This window comes from Falco naumanni, chromosome Z, assembly GCF_017639655.2.
Source record: "Falco naumanni isolate bFalNau1 chromosome Z, bFalNau1.pat, whole genome shotgun sequence".
NCBI lineage: Eukaryota > Metazoa > Chordata > Aves > Falconiformes > Falconidae > Falco > Falco naumanni.
In genome coordinates, this window is record NC_054080.1 from 25,806,483 (window position 1) to 25,830,318 (window position 23,836).

The 23,836-nt window shown below is 37.4% G+C and overlaps 1 protein-coding gene across 6 annotated transcripts in view; it reads right to left on the bottom strand.

Annotated features, from left to right (window-relative positions):
- Positions 1–349: 349 nt before the first annotated feature.
- FER (FER tyrosine kinase) overlaps positions 350–23,836 on the bottom strand; it is a 192,746-nt gene continuing 169,259 nt past the window's right edge. For all 6 annotated transcript variants that reach the window (XM_040579568.1, XM_040579569.1, XM_040579570.1 and 3 more), the window contains 3 exons: positions 16,817–16,971; positions 13,210–13,332; positions 350–9,009 (listed from right to left, as the gene is read on the bottom strand). In XM_040579568.1, the coding sequence (XP_040435502.1) occupies positions 8,867–9,009; positions 13,210–13,332; positions 16,817–16,971 (421 nt within the window). In that variant the 3' untranslated portion in view covers positions 350–8,866. The remainder of the gene's footprint in view (positions 9,010–13,209; positions 13,333–16,816; positions 16,972–23,836) is intronic.

Here is a 23,836-nt window from a genome sequence, read left to right on the forward strand (position 1 = left end):
TCTCAGCCTGTTTCAACATGTCCTTTCCCTTTTGCCCACTAGGTTACTCCTTTCAATACCTCCTGAAATACAAAAGGTAAACAAAAGTGACAGCCAAACTCTAAGTGAGGATCCACAGATACTATCCCGAAGTTGTCAAAAAAAAAAAAAAATCATATAAGATTTCTTTTTCCCTCTGTGAAATTTTGAATTGTAGCTATTCCTGGTAAGATTGATCTTTTTCTTTGTGAAATGAGTATTTTGAATTGTAGCTACTCCTAAGAGCAATGCTGCTGGAGTCCATATTCCACTTGATTACAGAAGCAAGTGAATAAACACAACCTGTAAGTACCAAATAAAATGAGACATCTTGATACAAATATTTTACATTTATTGGAAGAGTACAGTAAAAAGGGGACTGCAGACTCATTAGTGGTAACTGGTCCATAGGAAAAGACAAAGGACTACTTGAGAAAGGTCTGCAGTTTACAAGAATACTGAAATTCTGTTTTGTAACAGCCTAGGAAAATAAAAAGTTAGCTTGAGTTCAGAAGTGTAACTTTAAAGTATATAAAAAATTGGCAAATAAATAAAGTTAAAATGCAGATCTATTTAAAATTATAAAGGACAGACAACCGGCAACTGTATTAAAAGTTATCATCTTCAGACTTGCTTAAACTCACAAGCGTTATTTCCTTTTTTTTTTTTTTTACATGTGTAGTTTTGGGAAGATGCACCCATTTCCAGTGTTATGTATTATCGATCTGTTTCACAAATATATTATTTTTAAACAAGAAAGAGTATAAAAGGTGCTTTACCTGATATTAAACTTGCTGGTGCGTACTTTGGCACAAAAGTGAAGAGAAATCTAAACATGTTTGCAAACAGTATCTGTGCCCCACTCAAGGTTACTGGTGTCAAAAGTCTTGCATGTGCCAGCAGATCAGTGAACCGACCTTCCCTCCTTCCCTTACACACCTCCTCTGTCTCCAGCTGCCTACAATTACATAAAGGAAAAGTAACACATGCAACTGAAAAAACAGTAGTCTCACTAACCTTAATTGGAAGTTTCATTCCTGGAAGTAATTTGAACATGTATACAATTACACAGAAGGAACAAGACAGGTGTTTATTGTTGTCTTTCAGTCCTCAGAATTTCTTTGTAGGAGCCTGCCTGCCTTTTGTGTCCTCTGTGATGAGCCTGTATCATGATTTTTTTCCTATTGCATGATTTTTAGCATCTCAGAGAAAACTAGGTTGGGAAGCTTGGTGGAAAAATCAACTTGTCCATTGATCAGATCAGGTAACGATACAATGAACCGCACAAACAGTTACGTTTCTTCTAGTTGTCCTGTCTATTGAAGACTTTGAATCTGTGACACAACCAAGTAGGAGGTGGAAGGAAGGAAGGAAATAATGCAGACTCTCCCCACTGTAGATTGCATTTGTGCATTTTGTGACAAAGAAAAAAATGTCACTATTTCTCCTTATGCACTACAACTTCAGGTGATTAAAGGACTTGGCCACACTCAGAGATACAGCAAAATTCCACTCCCCAGTGTACTGTATTTATTAGTGACTTGTAGCAACCACAGGTGTATTATAAAGAGGGGCCATGCAGACTGCAAGACCTTCTCTATGGCATCCTGGCTACATGCGCTCTACCTATCAGAATTGCTGACAGCACCTGAACTGGCTATTTGAACTCAACAGTTCCCTTCCCTGAGAAACTAGAGAGGAAGGAAGGTACAGTTCTACCTTCCTGTTGAGTTCTAGTCAACTGGAAACATTACTATGGACGAGATACCTTAAGCAAGGAAAACTATTGTGCTTACTGTATAACAGTTTTTAATTGAAACCATTACTTCAGTGATACTTGAAATGCATTACGTCTTTGCAACTCATGACACCTAGTGAAAGATCAGTTCCCTGTAGACTTCTACTGACTTAGCAACGCTTATCTTCTGAATTTGCAAGTCTCAGCACTTCGTGGTGGTGGTGGTGATATAATTACCACTACAAGTAACTGTTGTATGATAAACAGAAGTCAAATTTCTAAAAGCAAAATGGATGACAATAATGAAATTAACACTGGAAAGGTCTGTTAAGAAGGAAGCTTACAACGAAGCTTTGCTGGAATTAAGTCACTGCTGTTAATTTTAAAGCCATTGTTTGTATCTGGGCTGACAGCAAAAGTCTTCCTTTTTCAAGGAGTGTATTTAGCTTTACATTGTTCCATAGTAGGCATGGCATGCTCTGTATTGTAAACTAGGCTGTCAGGAATGTTGTTATTCTGATGTCTTTTGCAATGTGGACAATTCACAATATATTTAGGGGTTTTAACTTGATTAAAAATGTGATTTGAAAAGTGTGCATCACCTTGATTCATGGTCACTTCAATTTTCATACAGATCCATTGCCACAGTTATCAAGGTTTAAAGCACTACAGTATTTCTGAGTCAAACTAAAGCAGGGATAAATTTGAACTTTTCTGTCACATCAGTAACTTTTTTGAAGTATGTGAAAGGGCATCATTTGCAGTATGTGGAGCCATAAAAATTAGTAAATGTCTGAGATGCAACAGGCCAGATCGTTACAGCAGAGCTCAGCTAGAACTGTAAGCCTACCGCAGCCTTTTATAAAGAGCAGAAATATTCTTTAAGAAATTAATCAAAAGATCAGTGAAGCTGTTTACATTTCAGTAATCCAAGGATTTTGTACTACTACTGCATTTAACAATTACAGAATTCTTTATATGTTGAGAAAGACTGTGCTGACTGTATTTAAAGACGGTAGTGCGGCTCTTCCTTTTGTAAGTGGTGGATGTTTCTGGCTCGTACTTTGAATGTGTGTAATCTAGAAGGAATTGCTGATCAACCTGATTTTTCTTTTAAAAAGCATACCTGCTTTAAATTGACAAAGGGTTTCAATGGAGAAGCATGTGCTGCCTCTTACCATAATCACAAAACTTGTTATGTACTCATCTATGAACATTTGTAGTTCTAAAATCAGACGGACAGTTTGAAATAGTAGCAATCTAGGAGCACTTTTTTCCAAGACTTCTTTGCTGGTAGCAATATGTGTCCTAGGTTATCATACCTGTTCACAGGGCATATTTACCTATAAACACAAAGCCAGTTATTGCAAGTTTTATTTATAAAACATTCAGTTCTGGGACGGTAAAGGAAGAAAGACTGTAGTTCATGGCTCTTCTGTGTTTTCACTGTATGACCATAGTCAACTTTATTGAAGGGCTTTATCCATTTTTTGGAAGTATGGCTAACAGTTTTTGATTTAGAGAAGGCATCCATAATCAGATCTATACATGAACTACCCTCTCACAGCTGTAATCTGAAACAGCTGCAAAACAGCAATGCATGTAGCTAGCAATCATCTAACTAGTCCTTCATCTCACAAAAAACCCCCAAACTATCTGGCAATTCTAAATTAAGTCCTGCCTAGATGACATCTGAGAAAATGGTGTTCTAAAGCAGCTAATAATATACAACTTCCTGAAAATTAAACAGCTCAGAATTAATACCCAAGTTCCATACCTGGACATACATTCCAGTTAGAATTTTATGTCAAAGAGGAGACAGATGGTCAAAAAGGGACATACGGGTAAATTACGGTTATGGGTGGAGATAGCATTCCCTTGGAAATAACAGTAAATATATCTATGACCATTCCCATTTTATAGATTAGTAGTAAGGCTGAAATACAGAAATTGCTTTTGCTTATTTGACAGAGAACCAAAACCAAGTCGGCTTCTAGAGTCAAAACTGTGAAATTTTGGGGGATTAGCTGCTGATCTGAAGACAGTTATCTAGCTTCCAGCTCCTGTTCTATGGGATACTTATTAGAACGAACACAATGACACTGATAACTGAATGTGGAAACTGAGGAAAATGTGGGAGCCACCAGGCAGAACTTGCTGAACTTTTCAATGAAAGAGTCTTCCCTTCCTTGGTCTAAAAGTAAAGTAGGGTGTTAGTAGTGCACTAATATGCAATTCTGAGAAGAGCTGGGAATCACAGGTGCATTATCTGACAATACTTGAAAGACTGTTGAGAATGACAAGCGAAAGAATTCTTCTGCTTCAACTTGGAGCTTTTGGATTGTTAAGTTCCACTCCCCCCGCCCCGGAAAGCTATCCTGACGGACTTCTACTACAAGAGTACAAAAAAATATTCTTTACTGAAGTTACTCTTAAAGAAGCTTGATAGGTTTCTGAGGTTGATGGATTTTTCTTGTAAGTTGTTACTGATGACTGTTTAAGGACTGCTTTTTTTTACAGTAAATCTGCAGAAGGAAACTAGAAGAAAACATTTTTAATAGACTTGACATTCCAAATTTAGCAGGTCACTCTTGAAAACTCACGGTTGTTTGGAACTTCAGGAATACTGGACGTGCCCTGTACTTTCTAATCACAAATTAAAGTCCTGTACTCCTGAAAGTGAAGGACTGCATGAATACGATTCTAGGGAGAAAAAATATGTACCTTGGTTGGTAGTATGGGTATTCTTCCCTCCATATATCCTGACTTGCCTAGCAAGAATGCTTCCAATAATATCATGTCCTTCTGTGCTTTAAGAAAAAAATAAAATGGTGAACTCTTCTTTTAATAGCAAACTATTTTATGCTCAGTCATAAGAATATTACAAATCCAATTGCACTGGCATACAAGACATTTCTATTGCCTACAAACAAGACAGCTGTTAGAGGAAGCGGATTCTCTCAATTAGCCTCTTTCTTTTTATTCCATCTTTATAATACTATCATTATTTGTGACAACCAGCCGTTTTGAGAACTACTGCTCTTGAGTACCATGTTTGATGACCCTATTTATACACTAACTCATCTCTTCAAATATTGCACTGTCTCAAGTGCGTCAATGGCATTGCCATTGAGAGGATGTGAGACAGTGAGAATAATGGCAACAAGGCTAGTAGTTAATCACTATTGTTAATATCTGTGCAGCAGCACACTAGGACAATCTGGGGAGCAGGGAGACATTTTTTAAATGCTTCTGAGAGTTGGTTACTCTGTAACCTCAGGAAAGTGTTTTTTCTTTAGTATCTTTACAATGGGTGCAAAAGGGATAACAAAAGAGTTACAAAAGATAAGAAATGGGTAACTTTATAGTTTTAGTGAAGTGCAGTAAGTTTTAGCAATGTGCTTGTAGGACTTGAGTAAGCCTAACAAGTGGTCAAAGACACGGATGAAAAAATACTTCAGTGTGAATAACCTAGTAATTCTTTGACCATTTTTCTGCTTCTCATCAGTAAGATCAGGCTTATTTTAGAAACTGCAGTTCTTACTGATAGCCTCCTGGTGATATATGTTCCAATAAAAACTTCCAAGAAAATTATGAGGCAACTCTGCAAAAACGCAGACTTTTGTTAAGAAGAAATGCAATATAACTGTAGTTGCTAAAAGAAAAACTAGTTCATTGGTTTCATGAGAAACTAATGAAAATGTACGTTTCAAAGAGAATGTCTTGGTGGGATGCTGACTTTAAAAGATCACACTTTGCTGAAGCAAGGTTTGTTTTCAGACAAGACATTTTTCACTATTTTACTTTCCATAAAATCGAAAAGCTTCAGAATCGTCATGTTTTCACCAACGATGGAACTCTGAAGCTAATATATGTACTTAATTTCCACTGAAAACAAACTAAGTATGCATTTTTTGCCCTCAAAACAATCTTTCTTAAAATGATGAATGCAATTTCTTGGAAAAGGACGAAAATAACAGATAACCTGTTGAATTCCATCTTGTGTAACAGGCTGAGATATTTCAACCTGACCCTTAATAGTATTCAGAGTTTCTCCCATTTAACACTGTAAAAAATTCAGGATTCCCTCAGGGTCCCCCTAGCTGGGACACTGCCAGGGTAAGAACCCACCCGAAACACCACACTTACAAAACAGAGTAAGTTAACTATTTTGTAAGTTCTCTAGGATAAACACAGTACATGAGCCAAATGACCAGTGTCTGGCTAACCTATAAAGAATGCAAGACTAAGTCATCAAAAGTCCACAGAAAGCAGATATGGCAGCTTTGGTTCTTGAATACTGCATTTTTTCCTTTAAATTTTGTTGTATGGCAGGTTTGTCTGTGGGAAGTCTACAAAAACTTAAACCCCAATATCTGTATGTATGGATTCCACTTCCTAAACTGTGTAATTGCAATAATTACAAATGAGACATAATGAACAAGTTCTGCCAGAAAATGTCGAATCAATGATAAGAAAACAGTTTAAATAATTGAAGAAACATGTACATGTGTTTAAATTCATTTTGTAACTATAAACTCATTCTGGTATTCTCCCAGAGTTATTATTTTTTAACTAAACTGATGCTTACTTCAGGAATAATAATAAATTTTCTTGCTGCTTTAGAAATCCCATGTATTAAAAAGTCTCTAAATTTAAACAAAGTGTGATATGAATTACAATTTCAGAATAAAATATGAGTACAATTTTTATCTTTATGTGAGAGTCAGGATGGTGACTGGTTAATTAAGACAAATAAAACAGTATTTTATTTTATAAAAATAAAACAGTATTTCTTTGCTGTCAAGAGGGCACACAGCGAAGAAACAGTTAATCTCTTTCATAGAAGAAGAATATATTAACTCTCCAGAGAAGCTATGAATGCTGACAGAGGAGACACCTTTATCCCCACTTGCAGGTTTTAGCGATGCATACATAAGGACCTGCAGTTGGATGAGTCTTGAATTTTTCCAAATAACTGTGGAATGTTCTTTAAATCTTAGTACACTTGGATTTGCATTAGCTTACTAGCAAATTAAGGCACAAACTTTGTGAACTACTTAAAAGCATGCAAATGAACAAGAATGTTTCCCATTACTCTTGAAAAATATCTTTGGGCTACTTGGAAGTACAGAACTAAGTAAATATATCCAGTAAGCTTGTAAGGAAGTTTATGCCACCAAGTTTTCCAAGCACTACACCTTCACGGGTATGTATATGCTTCCTTAGCTCCAAGAAAAAAATGACTTAAGAAATGCAAGAAACACTCATCATTCCCTATAGCTGGATGTCGACAGCTCCACCTCAAATTCAGGTGACGTGCTCCAGCATGATCATTCATTTTTTATTTGGACACTAACGCCAATGTAACAGACAAACTCTTCTAGACTACACATATTTTGGTCACACAGAGCCCTTAAACATTACCACTCAGTACTAATATAAATACACTTCAGAGGGCAAGAATATTGTGGACAAGAGAAAAGTCACCTTAACTTAAGAAGAAAAAATGTAATGTAGCCACTGACTTCACTACATCTCAATCCCACTTTAACAATAAAATACAGGGCTAATTAACATTCCAGATGCTGTGTTACTTACAGTCCCTGTTTGTTATTTCCATTAGCAGCAACTGGCATCCCTTGATCAAAAAACCTTTAGTTAAATCTTAGAAAAATTTTAAGCACCTTAACCTTGAGACTCAGACCAGGACACTGTAATTTGTTCCTGTTTCTGTGCAGAGCCCTAGAAAATAATTCCAGCTGCAAAGAGGACCCAGAGCCACCGTAGCAAACTGTGCCTTTACTCTCTCCCTTCTCTAGTAAGTTTTTATTCTTTCTGGCAGAGTATTTTATATATATATATACACATATATGTATGTATGTATACACACATACAAGGCTTTTATTCCTCGTGGCATTTAAAACTTAGTGGTCCCCAGACTTTTGAAATCTGACTGCAATGATTTAAAAAAGTTAGAATAGAAGGTTAGCATTTCTAGTCTGCCTTGCTCAGCCTGTCAGAGGCTTTAAACGTCTTTCTTTATGTTGGTTGCTTGAACAATTTCCTTACGCCATACAGAAGTAGTATTTTCCTTTGGACACTATGCACAGAATGTACCTTTGCTTAGCATAAACTTTTGTAGGCTACATCTGCATTCTGAGAATTATTACCAATTTAAGAAAAAAAATCAAGATCAAAAGCAAATCCAGCAATTCACATTCTTTAACTCCTCTAAGATCAATGATATATATCTGCTGCTATCATTAGCAACACCTTTTCTGTAGGCCTACTGCTTTTACATATTCTTTGGAAGGCAGATATCCTGCAGTATTTCTTAACATGTGCAGTAGACTTCGTATTGGGGTTTTTGTTTCTTAAATATAGGTCATTGTAAAGGACACATATTGCTGAATTCTGATGGCTTTGTAGGAAGAAAAGGTGTGGCTTAAGTAAATCACATCAGAAGTCAGAAATATTTACTACAGTATGGTAATAAATGCACAAGAAATTCAATTTTCTACAAAAGAAAATTCTGGATTTCACCATTCAGTAAGCAGATTTGCATCCAGAATCTGACCTTCATCCTTAAATCAAAGTATCACTAAAAATATCAGTTGCAGAACGAATTTTAAAAATAGAAAAGTTTCTAGTTAAAATAGTTGTCAAAACTGTCTTCAGTTTTAAGGCCAACATGTATGACAGTCACCCCTTTAGAGTGCTGCTGGTGTTGACATACAGGGCAGGGACAGCAGAGTGAGAACACAGCTTAAAGTAGCAAACCTCTGAGAAATGTCACTAGTAGTTACTTCCCGTAAAACAGACAGAAGCCACAGTCCCTTATATCTATCCTATATGCTCTTCTATTTACATGTAACCTAAATGACAATATTACTGTGACTGGATATATAGCATTTTGCAGTATATGTCTTTAATGCAGGTGCAGACATCATTGAAGATGATACACATATATATAAAACCCAAATAATTTCAAAGTAACCCTAGAAGAATATTGCAAATAATGTTGTATAAATGCATAGTGTTTGAAGGGAAAAAATTATTTCACTGGAAAATAAAGTCCCACATATTGAGTTTGGCACTTGTGTATCACTATGTCACTTTCTTTTTGATTGAAGACAGCTCTTTCTGAATCTCACTGAATTTTGGCCGGTTTTCTGGTTTGTAGTCCCAGCACCTCTGCATTATTTTATATATTTCTTCTGGACATTTTTGTGGTGTTGACATTCGGTAGCCTGGTACACAAAACAAAGGGGGAAAATGTTTAGCATTGAAAACTGATGCACATTGACAAACCAAAAAGGAAACAAGTGAAGTTCAAGATCATTGCATTAAAAAAGATTTTCAGGGTATATGAGGAAAGCCTTCAATATATAACCTATACAAGACAGATAATTATTAAACTAATCAAAGCTCAGGTACCAATGGCATTTAGATTGGGCATGGTAAATTATCCGTATGCTTCTCACCCCTAAGGGTAGCAACCTGTGTAGGTTTGTTTCCTGTATCTTAAAAAGTAGCTACTCTTTAGGTTTTAATTGTGTTCTGCCACCCCCCCCGACCCCTGCCACCCCACCCCCCACCCCCCAGGAAATCAACAATAACGATGGGGGTATATTTCTTGGCTTTTTCAGGGTGGATCAAGTTTTATTCTCATGTCTCTTCCTTTTTTGGTCTCCTTAAGAAGTTCCCTTCCCACCTGCACTTTACTCATTTATTTTTCCTCACCGTTTTCTTAATTTTTATATTTTCCCATCATCTTAACTCTTATTATTCTGGGTTGCTTAGATAGGCAGTGGCCTTCCACACCTCTCTACTGCCATCAGCTGAAGGTGATCTCTGACTTGGTGATGAGCAGGAGAATGAACAATCAGTTAAATAAATTAGCAGCTAATTATTCAGAAGCCACAGATAAGTGGCTGTTTCAGCATATTATCCATACCCTGGGCCAAAGACAGGTACTCACAGCAATAAAGGCAACTTCCGAATGAGTCGGAAGTTGGCCAAACCACCAGGACAGCATGGATGAACAAGGAACTCCTAGACAAATTCAAACATAAACCAGGTAATGCGGGAGGAATACAGAAGCACTGTCTGTGCATCCAGGGATGAAGTTAAGAAAGCTAAATCCCAAATGGGATTGAATCTGGTCAGGGATGTCAAAGACAAGAAAAAGAATGTAGGTGACAAACGGAAGGTAAAATGTGGGCCCACTGCTGAATGATGTAAGGCACCTGGAGACAACTGCCATGGAAAAGGCTGACATACTGAATGCCTTCTTTGCCTCAGCCTTAACCAGCAAGACCTGCCTTCAGGAATCCCAGGCCCCACAGACCAGGCAGAACATCTGCAGCAAGGAAGACGTAGGCTTGGTGGAAGAGGATCTGGTCAGGGAATACTTAAGCGAAAAGGATTTGCGTAAATCCAAGGACCCTGATGGGATGCACCCACAAGTGCTGAGGGAGTTGGCTGATGTCACTGCAAGGCCACTCTCAAGAATCTTTCATCCATCCTGGTGACTGGGAGAAGCGCCTGAAGACTGGAGTGAAGCAAATGCCACCCAGGGAACTGCACGCTGGTCAGCCACACCTTGAGTCGTGGTGACAGGATGGAGCAGCTAATCCTGGAAATGATTTCCAGACACAAGGTCTTCTATGACATGAAGGACAAGCAAGTCATCAGGAGTAGTCAGCACGGATTCACTAAGGGCAAGTTATGCCCCATCAGCTTGAGAAACTTCTACAATGAAATGACTGGGCTGGTAGATGAGAAGACTTCAGTAAGGCTTCCAACACTGTCTCCAATAAAATCCTCAAAAAGACACTGTTCAGTTCTGGGCTGGATGAGCAGTATGGTGGATGAACAGTGAGGTGGATTGAGAATGGGCTGAATGGCTGGTCCCAGAGGGAAGTGATCAGTAGCCCAAAGTCTGGTTGGAGGCTGGTAACCTATCGGTGTACCCCAGGGGCCAATACTGGGTTCAATACTGTTTCACACCTTCAGTAATGATCGTGATAATGGGGCAGAGTGCACCTCAGCAAGTTTGCAGATGACACCAGACTGGAGGAGTGTCTGTACACCAGTGGGTCATGCCTTTCAGAGGGACCTGGACAGGCTGTAGAAATGGGCTGACAGGAACCTCGTGCAGTTCAGCAAAGGGAAGTGCAAAGTCCACCACCTGGGGAGGAACAACCCCAGGCACCAGTAGGTGCTGGGGGCCATGCAGATGGAAAGCAGCTTGGCAGAAGGGGGCCTGAGGATCCTGGTGGACACCAAGGGTTGAACATGCACCATCAATGTGGCCTTGCAGCAAAGAAGGCTAATTGTACCCCTGGCTGTGTAAGAAGTGTTGCCAGCGGGTTGACAGAGATGATCTGTCCCCTCTGTTCAGTTCTGGTGAGGCCACACCTGGAGTACTGTGTCCAGTGCTGCACTCCCCAGTACAAAAGAGTCATAGACATACTGGAGAGAATCCTATAAAGGGCCACCAATACGATGAAAGAATTGGAGCAACTCTCACACGAGGAAAGGCTGAGAGAGCTGGTGCTGTTCAGCCTGGAGAAGAGAAGGCTCAGGGGGATCTCATCAGTGTATATCAATACCCGCAGGGAGGGTGCAAAGACACAGCCAGGCTCTTTTCAGTGGTGCCCAGTGCCAGGGCCAGAGGCAGTGGGCACCCAGGGAAACACTGGAGGTCCCCTCTGAACACCAGGAAACACTTGTGCACTCTGAGGGTGACCAAGCACTGGCACAGATTGCCCACAGAGGTGGTAGTCTCCAACCTTGGAGATAGGCAAGAGCTGTCTGGGAATGGCCCTGGGTACCTCTTTCTAGACGGCCCTGCTTGAACACTAGGGTCGAACCAGACGACCTCCAGAGGTCCTCACAGACCTCAGCCACTCTGTGACTCTGTTTACCACATGTAGCTCTCTTAGCAAACGACAGGCAGAGGGCAATAAAGCCAGCCGGCACATAGGACTCCACAGCTAAATGCAGCTCTGTGACTCCAGACTTTCTGCACAGGTCTCTGTATCTGTCTTGTAAAAACAGAGTATAAATGACACTGGCTCATACAAAAGGTAAGTCTTGGAAATGGGGGCTGGATTAATGTATGTAATGTAAAGGAGAATGACCGAGCTCTAGGACACTTACAGACAAAATAATATGAAACAATTTAAAAATCTTTTCATATACAAGGTTTCCTCTAGAAACCACTCCTTAAAAACAGTGACAGCAGCAAGCATTTTTTGTCATTAAAGTGAAGTGATTCTATATAGTTCTTTAGAATTGAAATTATCTTGGTTTAAAGCAAGCATTCCAGTGACTAAATTCACTGAAGGCTCTAACTGATTAACAGAGATAAGATCAGGAAGAGAATCTGGAGTGTCTTAGCCGACTATCCTAATGAAAGACCTATTACATACCATACCCCAAGAAAACAGGCTGGTAAAAGAAATGAAAACTCCATTTAAAGAAAAAAAGAAAAGGAATCACTGATGGTCCAGTGGGACTCTTTTCCCCACACAGCTGAAAATGGATAAGCATACTTCTAAATCTTTGAATTTTATCAATTTCAAGAGATTATTATTCTCAGTGGATTAAAACAGAATCTCGGTCCTGAAGTAGTACGACTTGTTTTTACAAGCACTCCTCTGCTGTAGAGAACACTGGATTTTTTGATTTGGCCTTTTAAGAAACTCTGATGGTCATCTACAGTGTGTGTAACAAATACTGGCAATCTGTATAAATCAGCAAACTGGTTGTCTTTTTTTTTTTTTTGTAAATAATTTAGCAGTTTTACTAGCTTAGAACCTGCTTATGAATTACACAGTAGTTCTCTGTATAGGAGGAACAGTTCTGAAATGCCACTATATATTTGATGCAAATAAATCAATAAATCCTGAAATCCTCTCACAGTTACTTGCTACTTTAAATAAAAGCCTTTTGATTATTCTGTAAAAGAAAAATGTGGCTTTCAGCGCTCAACTACCTTACCATTCTCCATCATAATTGCTAAATCTTTGTCTGAAATGCTTTAATAGAGAAGATGGAATGATACACATTTTTTCTTCTGGCTCTTTAGAATATTTATACCTGCATTAGCATAATCTTAAGTAATTCATTCTGGTCAAGCCCTTGCTTTGCACAGCAGTAAATCCCCCCTCTCCATCTCACCTTTTAGTTTTGCAACAAAGAAAGTCAGCATGCTTTAAGTCTTCTGTCCTTTAAGTCACTGGTCAGTATATTCCTTTTTTCAAGAAGCCTATATATCACACTACTCCTCCTAGACAGCTAGATTCAGCATTAAAAATGTCACAGTACTTTTGCTAAAGTTGCTGGATAATTCACGCATTACTTCTTTGCTGTTTTATACTGTATATACTACATCCTTATGAATCTATACAGGATTTCTTTCACTCCCTACGAGTAACTACCTTTCTCAACTTGTTCTCGTGCTTGTTGGTTGGTCATTCCAGGGTACGGACATACTCCTAAACTGAAGGTCTCCCACAAAAGGATTCCAAAGCTCCATACATCACTCTCAGATGTGTATCTTCCTAAGAAAAGGAGAGAAAAACCTCACCTTAATGCACAGATAAATTGAAGTTTCAGGTAATTATGGCCCCAGATTTTCTGTAAAGGCAAGGTGTTATATTGGCAAGCTTTAAGCAGCACAAATCTATAGCTACTAACAATACATTCTGCAGATATCACAGTCTCCTGCATTTCAAACGATAAACAAATTATCTTCCAGGTCAATACCTAGGAATAATATAAGCTAACTTAAAGTTCTACTATTCGACGGACATTACCATGTCAGTAATTTTTGATGCAAATTAAGAATTTCTTTCATTCTTAACACAAATTTTTTTCTCCTTTTAATATAAAAGGACAGAAAAATGACAGGTGTGTCCCTCCCCTGTCCCGCCCCCCCCCCCCCCTTGTTTATAATCACTTTGAATTCAAAAGATACTTTTAAAAAAATTAACTTTCCCAGGTCCCTAAAATAGCATGGCATTGAGTATTCTGAGAGAAGTTACCATCAGCATATTTTGCAACTGCAAAAAGAGCCTGGTTTTCATGCTTTGACAAACTGTTCTCTGGAAATGGAAGTATATTGCACAACTTGTTTAATTTGGACCCTGAAGGATGGAAGCACCCATCATTTAAAGACAAAGAAAAAAAATCTGGCCCTCTGGTGCCCTTATCTTCAGCTGTGCTTCAGAGACAGCAAAACAGATAATTGATATTGTATTCCAAACCTCTTTGTGTAATGAAAGCTTTACGTTATGGGAGAAGGGGAGATCTTGCAGCAGATATTTCTATTGTCTCTGATGGATTCACATAATGAAGAATGGATTCATATCAGAAAGTTAAGGCTCCTAACCCTTTGCAGCAGGTTCGGTGAAAGTGGCAACTTAAAAATCCATTTTCAACATTTTTCATGAGTTTTTCTTCTGTACTATTACATTCTGTATGCCTTTATTCTTTAAAATATACATGTTTGTGAATGCATTGTTTGTTCATCTCTAATCATTAAACAAAGCAAACTAAGCCACCTTCTGACTGGAAAAAAGGAAAACACATGTAAATTATAGTGAAAGTTGGTGATATGACAACTGTTCCAATGTCAGAAAGTTCATTTTACTGTTAAACCAAGTATCACTTCCAGCTGTGCTACATTAGCTTGTGTACTTCATAGATGGCAATTATGGACATTCACCATGCTCTTTGTAGTAAGATTAGTTTTCTTGTCTATATATCAACTCTCTTCAGAGTCTGGCATCCAGTAATTTAACACTTTTCATTGAAATCACTCAGTAGATACAAGATAGGCGATTAGTTTTTTGTAAAGAAAGTACACGTTCTGCACAGGTAATTCTCTTTTCCACTATGGCATTATCAGGGCAAAAAAGAAAAGGCCTGTTTATTCACAAAAAGACCTCTCCACACAATAATTTATTAACATGACAAACGACTCAAAATGTTGTACTGGAAAAACATACATACTAAATGTGCATTTAATTTTGAAAGAACACGAATCAAAAATATCCTACACTTGGCCTAAGTAAGTAATTTCATTAGGAATTTTTCAAACATTTTTTTCCACTTACTGGAAGTGATGGAAATCATCTAGCTCCAAGCAATAACAATGGGATGGGATGGCACCAAGCAGCACCCACTAAACCAAAGGTTCAATCTCCCACAAGTTCCAGTAGCATCAGCCTGTGACTTCAGATACAACTCCCTAACCACTTCATCTCCCCCAACCTGTTTTCTAGACTTCACAACTTGTGTGTTTCTAATTTAAAATATTTTTGTGACTGCTATTAATTTGTAATATACAGTGAACCCAAAAGTGACTAAAAAATGAACTTCTAAGTAGTTTCTTATGCACTGTACCATTCATGCAATGGCCAAGTGACTCTACCCTTCATTTTCTTCCAAATCTTAAATGTTGCCATTGAGGAACAACATGGACAGTAGTTCCCAACAAGTTTTGAAATATTTCAAATTTTGTCCTATTTCACTGTGATATCCTTCAATACCTTCTGCCTTACCTACACAAATTAATGCAATATTTATGACCACATTATTAGGATGGTAAATGGTAAAAGACAAACCAATTATTTTTACTCACATCTTTCAAAGGAGTGGAAAAGATCATCCTTTCAAAACACACAGAAACCTTCTCCAACATTTTGAAAGTTGAATAACGCTGAACTCATTAACAAATATTTGAGAGAGCTTATTTTCCAAAAACTACAGAAAATCACTTAGGGCTGCTTCAATATGTATGCATTTTAGGAAACACAAAATAAATAGATGTTAATCAACTATCCTCTCTTGTACTATGCAGAAAAAAAGACTCAAAAGTACAAAGTGAAGGTGTTGCCACAACAGCCTGTTTACTGTTTAATGTAGTCCACTGGACTGCATATGGCTACAAAAGATAGGTTTCCATTATATATCAAATAAACTGTATGTGTTTCTGAAATAACAAAAATAAAAATTCAAAACACTGTTTATAGTGGAACAAACACCCAAACTAGAGAGGTTTGCTCCCCCGTGAACATTAGCAACAGTAACACATCTTAGAATGACTGATCATACAGGATCAACTACGTAACTAAATATATTAGCCTACCAATCTAATTATGAGAGGAAATACTTGGCTATAAATCGTAAGTCACAAACTTAGGATTTCCAATGCATTCTTTTTAAAAAAAAGCTTTAAGACATGGCAGAAATATTTGTAGACACTTCAAATGAAGAATTTAAAACTATTTTTTTCTAAGTACTCAACTAAAGAACTGGGTGAAAGAACTACATCCAAAATGTCTCATTGTTCATTTAACACGCTGATTCTTCACAGCCCACTTTACTTAGAAGTTACTTTTCTAGTTTCATATAAGCTAAAAAGCTAAATACAGCAGCTTCTGCTTCTGTTCTGGAACTATTACCGATGTAGTATGGACCACTTCCCTCAATCAGAAATAATATTTTTTTTTTCCCCAAGACAACAGCGTAGCAATATATAAAAATGGTAAAGGTAAAGAAAAGCTGCAGTTAAAAAAAACATATAAATCAGTGACTATACTTTTCTCCAATGCAATGATTTATCTAGCAGAGTTTTCTAGTATGTTGACACTTGCTACTTTTTTCAAAGAGGTGCTAGAATAATCACTGCCATAAGTAGGCAGAACTTGCCATTCGTTTTGCTAACAATCATGATTTAGATGACTGCCTAGGTAGACTAGTAGGATGAATCAGCAATATAACCAAAACATTACTTCATTGCTGCACAATAGGAGTTTTGAGATTGCTGTCTTATTCTTTTTAAAGGAAAACACTATTTTATTTATAACTTAAATAAGACTGATATATTACTATTATTTTAAACATTACTGATTTGAACTGTGCACTAAGAATATGTATATATATGAACAAATATGGCTGACAGCGTAGTCCTGGTGCTCCTTATGCTACCTTTTTTTTTTTTTTTTTTTTTTTGGCAAGAAACTGGAGGTATGTCCTTACCATAGTTGAGAGCTTCTGGAGCAGTCCACTTGATAGGAATCTGCTTTAGGCCTGACGATGAGTACACGCCATCATCCTCTTGCCGGGACATTCCAAAATCGCTTATTTTCAAAATGTTGCTTTCACCTACCAAGCAGTTCCTTGCAGCCAGGTCTCTAAGTTAGAAGAAGAAATAAACCCCCATAATTTTGCACATTTGAAAGTACTTGAAGCCTTTTAAAATGGCTCCCCTCAGCCAAGATGGTGGCACTCTCAGAAAACATATTTAAGAAAGGGTAAAAAACGCTGCACAACAGTTTTGAAAAAGAGCAGTAAGGGAGTGAAAATAAAAGTGTGAGAAATAATCCTGTGAACACCAAGGTCAGTGAAGAAGTCAGGAGAACAGGTGCTGGAGATGATGGAGGTGATCCAGGTGCTGGGGCAGAGTCCTGCAGCCCGTGGAAGGACCTACACTGGAGCAGGGAAACAGTGTGAGGCGGAAGGGGCAGCAGAGAGGAGCTGTTACGGACTTACTGCAACCCCCATTCCGCATACCTCTGCAGCCCTTGGTGGGGAGGAGGTGGAAGAGTCAGGAATGGAGTGAAGGTGAGCCTTGGAAGAAGGGAGGGGTGGGGGAAAGGTATTTCAGGGTTTGTCTTCACTTTTCACCATTCAGCTCCATTTTAATTCACAGCAAATTACATTTGTGTTCCCTAAGTTCAGTCTTTTGCTGATTGTGAGTGATCTCCCTGTTTTTATGATGACCCACAAGACTTTCTGCCTTATTTTGTCCCCTGTCCTGAGAGTGAGAGAGCAGCTGGGTGGGTGTCTGGCAGCCAGCCAAATTCAGCTCACCACAACTGAACTCTCTGAGGTCCCAGAAATAAACCCATTGAATAACAAATAAGATTTTATGCAAAATGAAACAGAATTTGAAGAAGCACTCAAAAACATGTTCCTGTATTATGAAAGATGGTGAGAAACCACAGAACTGGCTCCATCTTCTCTCTGCCCATCTTAGCATTAGTGTTTACATCAAAAATAAAAAGCTACGCAATATTGCAGGAAATGGAACTTTGGCTCAGTGATGGATGAGAAGATCAGAAAACCAACACACTTTCCCTCCCTCCATCTCAAACATGTTTTTTTTAGAAGACAGCCTGTAGTAATACCTGATAAAGGACCTACTGTGGTTTCTCTACAGCATACATTTGGAATAATAACACATGCTAATAATATATTATTAACATACCATAAGTATACCATGTTTGGGTTTTTTTTCCACAATGTGTTAAAATACTACACAATAGGTATTATTATTCCCATCTTAATGCAGTAAAATACAGGGAATTCTTGAAAGGAGAAAAACGTTAAGCAACAGAATTAAATTTGTAACGTTACGAACATCATGGGCATAAACTAAATTTACTATGTTTGTTTTCAGCTTAAACAGCCAATATGCTCACAAAGAGCTTGTCTTACGTGAATATACCAGAATAATTAAATTAACTTTAATGTTTGGATTAGAGCTGTAGCATAGTTTTGGAGCAAGTCCCCTGAGCACTTAATGCACATTTATTGGTTCTGAAGAATGATTTTGGTGCATGCAAACTAGATTACTCTTGGAAGAAACTAACCTAGAACTCTGCCTACAGTGGGCACCGAGTTTGCTTCTACAGCTAACGCAGAAAGGAAGGTCTGAACCAATGACAAACAGTTTCAAACCCTATGGATGATGGGACTTTCATGACAAAGGACTGAACTATATTTAGTGTAAAGTAGAAGTTTTGAGCCATATATAGTGATGTTAAAGCTCATACATCTACAACTACTTTGATCAACTGATTCAAGTCCATATTGCACTACATTATTTGATGTATCGACAAACCCTGCATTTGAGCATAAATACTGTAACTTGATTTAAGAATTTTAACATGTGTGACTCATATAACTCTTCTGACACTAAGCACATTTATGGCTTTTGACCTTGATGCTACAATGATATAAATGCAGTTATTCCTGGAGTTAGAGAAGATGGACCACTTCAAACCAAGTCTGAAGTCACAGGCTCCAGCTGAAGATACGCACAAATGTATAAGACAGCTCAATATGCACTAGGTTACATAGCTTGATGTTAGCATGTGGCATCGTTTGGTGAAAATAAGACAGCTGCAAAACAAAACCAGATTTCTATTGCTTATACTAAAATCTGTAAAAAGTATCAGCATGAAACTTCAAGAATTTATGCCTCAGGTTCCAATCACACTTTAGTAATTACTATTATTATTATTTTTTACTCAGTTTAGTCTAGATGTTGTGACAGACGAACATCAGAGGTGGAAAAAGTTATGAGGTGATATCTCAAGAAAATTTACAGTTAATTACAATCATGGACAACTTCTTACCTGAGTCTGACCTAGCATTTAAACAGGTTCTGAATCAGTTCACATAATTTTTGTCTGTTTCGTATGTAGCAGTTTTCTTTTTCTTTCAGAGTCATCTAGTGGAAATGTTTTTCATCATTACTGAACATTTACAAAAACATTTGCATGAAAATCAAACTGGTATTTGAGACAGCTGGTAAAGATTGTGATACTATGTTTAGGATATACATAAATTAACACTACATGTCCTGAAACACCACAGATACACGAAGTCTGTGCTTCATGAAACAGTAGTTTTCAAGCTGTCTGTTGGCTGGTAGTGAATCACACAACGACACTGTTCAAGCTGCTGCGCTGCAGACAGGTGCCAAGGGAGGAATCATGGGCCAGTGGTTAGCTAATGACCCACAACTTGTGCGGGTGGACACAACTGTCATGTCCACCATCAATCTTTCCAGGCAAAGTGCTTCTTTATGTTTGTATCAGTTTTTATTAAAAAACAAAGCATTTTCATTGGCATCTTCCACAGAGTATCAGTGACATTTTATGAAATAGTGAGTGCCGAGCTATTAACAATAAGACAGAAAAGGATGCATTATGACAACTGAAATTACTAATAAAGGCATAATGACAACTGAAATTACTAATAAAGCTACAAATAGCAATGTAAATATAGTAGTGCTGGTTAGGCATCTCACAGTATTAATATCTTCTGCTTTTAGCTAAAACTTTAAATTCTTGAAGCTATATTACTATGTATTACTTTTCAGACACTGTCTATCTCAATAAGGTCTTCTGAGCACTTAATATGTTTACTTCTGACTTAAGCAAATTTGCTTTTTTTTTGTTTCTCATGTGCAAGATAGACTATTCCTCTCACTTATTTAGAAAATACTTCATATGAGAACTTTTCTTTCCCTTTTTCCTTCACTTCAGTCATAGTATTTTTAAAGAATTTTTGTAATCCTCCTCTCAGGCATGTAGGTTTTTTTTCATGATTCTTGTGAGGAGTTGGTTCTTGAAGTACATAGAAACCAACAGTGTTTAGCAGATCCAGTGGTATTTAGAATGATGCTAAATCCTGCCAAAAGTTCTGTTACTTTGCACTTTTAATAACTTGCCATTCAGTGGGGTGAAACAGTATGCTTACAATTTCATTCTCCGTGCTCCACCACCAGCCACTTCAGATTCTGCAGTTACATCCACTGTAGATGCATTTTTCAGGTTCTTTTTTTTTTTTCCCTGACCTCTTACTTGTAATTTCTTCACAGTGTCTATTTGACTTACATTTATTACTTGATTCCTCAGTCTTATAAATGTCATGATAGTATCTTGTTAGCATTCCTGCTGTCATTTCACATGTTTTGTATTCTCAGTGATTTGTTGCTGTATCTTCCAGATTTCCCTCTATATATTTGCATGCTTAAAACCACTTTTAAAAATATTGTCACACTGAAGCCTATACATTCACCAAGCTTTTTTTATTTTATTCTTAGGGTCCGGCTAAGATCCTTCCATAGTTTTCAAGCAATTTCTTCAATAGTTTCTCCTCATGTCTAACAGCCTCTTTTAAAAGCATGTTCATATTTTTCATTCTTGATACAGAGAAAATTACCAAAAATGCAATTTAGTCACTGTGATTTGTTATAGAATTTATACCCAGAATCTGAAAAGAAGGTATCAAGAAGTATTATTCCCATCGCTTTAAATTATTAACTAAAAGCTTTACTTCTGGAACCCTAACCAGGGTTCTAATTAATTTCAATTTGCTCCAGAAAAAAAGAAAGAGCTCTAGTATAATAGTATTAAGGGGCTTATAAAAAAGCCTTTACATCTTAACATTCCATATAAAATATACACAATGGGGGTTTCATTCAAGTATGTCTGATAGATGACATGAGTGAGGGAAAACAAGAAAATGTAAACATTTAGGCTGGTGACTGAAAACAACTACGAGAAGTCAGTATTACAGTTAACTTCAGTGTTAAATATTTCTAGTACATCATGACACTTTCTACATGGCCTTTTTTCCAAAAAACCCGTATCAACTTTGCTTTGCTTGTCTTCTTTCCCCTAAAAAACCACATATATTCTATTTCTTTTCCCTTCCTTCTCCTTAATGTTCCCTGAAGCCACCATCCTGGAGAAGTACAGATGTAATTACATGGAACTTGGTGTCTCTCTCTGCCTGGGACATTGTTTTTTTTTCTCATATAGAATTTGCTACTTGTTGCAGTAATTCCATAAAATCAGCATTTTTCTTTAACATAGAAAACAAGAAAATATTCTTCATTTCACAACGTGAAAGCTGTACAAATTGGGCACAAATTACACTGAGCTGCTACCAAACAAGTTCATTAGCAAAAGAAAAGCTGACTCCCACTATTTAATACCAAGATTATGTAAGTGCTTAGTGCTGTTAGAAACAAAGCATCTTCCCTCCAACTACTACGGAATAAAAAATTAATATGTAAATTGGAATTTTCATTTTTAAGCACTGCTGTGCAGTCCCTATAAACACAAACAGGGTGTTGACATTAAGATGGGTTGAATATGCTGAACCTACAAGACAGAGCTCATAAGGCTTTTGCTAAAAATCCAATAGCCAGTTAAAGTGGAAGTAGAGGCAATTTCTCGGTGCTGGCAGTTGTTACCACCTGGATTCATGTCTGTCTGTAAAGACATAAGCCTCATAAACTTTTCTCTAAGGACATTTTCATACCCCCTCCCTGCTTCCTTCCACCATCCCAAAAGAATTACACAGCAACTAATACCTAGAATGTCAATGGAATTCCATCAATTAAAGCAAATCAAAACAAGATAGTAAACTCCTCATTACTAAACCAGTAGGACAGATTGCCTCACTGAACTAATTAGCCATTTTATATCCTCTCCCTGGATCATGCAGTTAAAACACTCTTAGGTGATAAAAGCAAGTAATTAATTAGTGAACAGAATCAGTTTGTCTCCTTTGCACTTTTAATTCAATGAAAATAGTCTATCACCTGATCAAACAGGTGGCAAGTCTAAAAGTGAAACAGTTGGTTTTTAGTGGACTGTAAGACACTACCTCTCCTTCCAACACCTGAGGTAATTTCCAGTGGTGTCTAAATCAAAACACACCTATTTCAGAACTTTCTTGAGACACACATACTGCTACCTTTGCTATATGTGGAGAACATAGCAAATAGTGTGTGTCTAATAACAAACTAGGAAAATATTAGAGGGTCAGAAGCACATCCTTCCATGCATTCTATGTTGTATTCCCCCCTTACAGTTTGTTTTACTCATTTCTTCATCTTATTTAGCTGTCACATTATGCATCCTAATGGAGCAATATTAACTACTATGCTAATGGTTTCTGAGTTCCTCATATAACGCAAATGCATCTTTATCTAAGACAGGGCTAGGAATCCAGAGAAAGTTCTAGTTAGATGCAGTAGTCATTTCTCAATAATGTCAGGTGTTCTGCTTGCTACCCATAGTTTTGGATATTGCTCAGTTCTCAGGCACAAAATGAGTAAAATCTCCCACCTCACAGCATTAGTGACAATCAATTATTCCTTCTAAAGCACTTTGCAAATTTCTGATGAAGGTTGTAAAAATTTTGCAAAAAGAACTAAAAAAGAAAAAAAGCAACAAAAGAAACTCCAAATAAATATTCAGTAGGTGAACAAAAGCACAAAACCTAGCTCGTATCTAAAAATGCACAGAACCTTTATTTCCTCCAGGGTAAAACATATCCTACATTCCAGAAATGGTCTGCATTGCCCTGTTCTCTCTCACTATCATGACAGTAAGAGCTCCCACATAAAATGCTTTGTAGCAATTTGGTGAACATATTCCTGTGAGCTAAGGTTAGTAAGATCACATAAATTAAAAGACAAACTTCCAGTAGCAAAGGCCAAAGAAAACAGAAGAAAATAAAAAAGCCCAATAAAGCTTAAGCATCTAAAACATGTAATACACTATAACATTGTCTAACTAAAAATTGGTTGCTAAATTGGTAAACAAAGAATCTATTCATACATGTCAGATCTTTCCAAAATAACAAACCTGTATTCAAATACAAAATATGCTCCTTAGATACTGGGAGGAGTTGCTAAGTTTTTAAAACTGCTTTAAGGATAAACACACTGTTGAGGATCCCAGAGTTCCTAATTCAAAATGCCAAACATCTATGGATTATTATTGTCATCCCCAACCTCAAAAAATATACTTGGTAACTGTTACGCTCCTGATTTTCTCTAAGTGCTTTGTTTAATATATGATAGATTGCAGCATGGGTCACAGTAGCAGATGACAGAAAGCTGCAGCACCAGAACTACAGTGGGACACAAATGTGTCCTTGGTTCACAAGGACAAATCATATTGCTTCAGCTGTTGAGGATTGCTCAGCTCAGTAAGGAACACACCACTTGCAGTGGACTTAACACTGTCCCACCCCAAAAACCTTCATCTATTTACATTCCCACAGCTAGTTTTTGAACAGGTGACGGCTGTCCTGGACTTTACAGCAAGAAGAAACTTCTTAATGAACTGCTGTACAGAAAAATACATTAACATTTTCTGTACCACAGTTCGTTATTGCAAATGCCTTCACATACATATACTTGAAAATAAAAGTAAGATATAAAGTCAGATAAAAACTTTACTT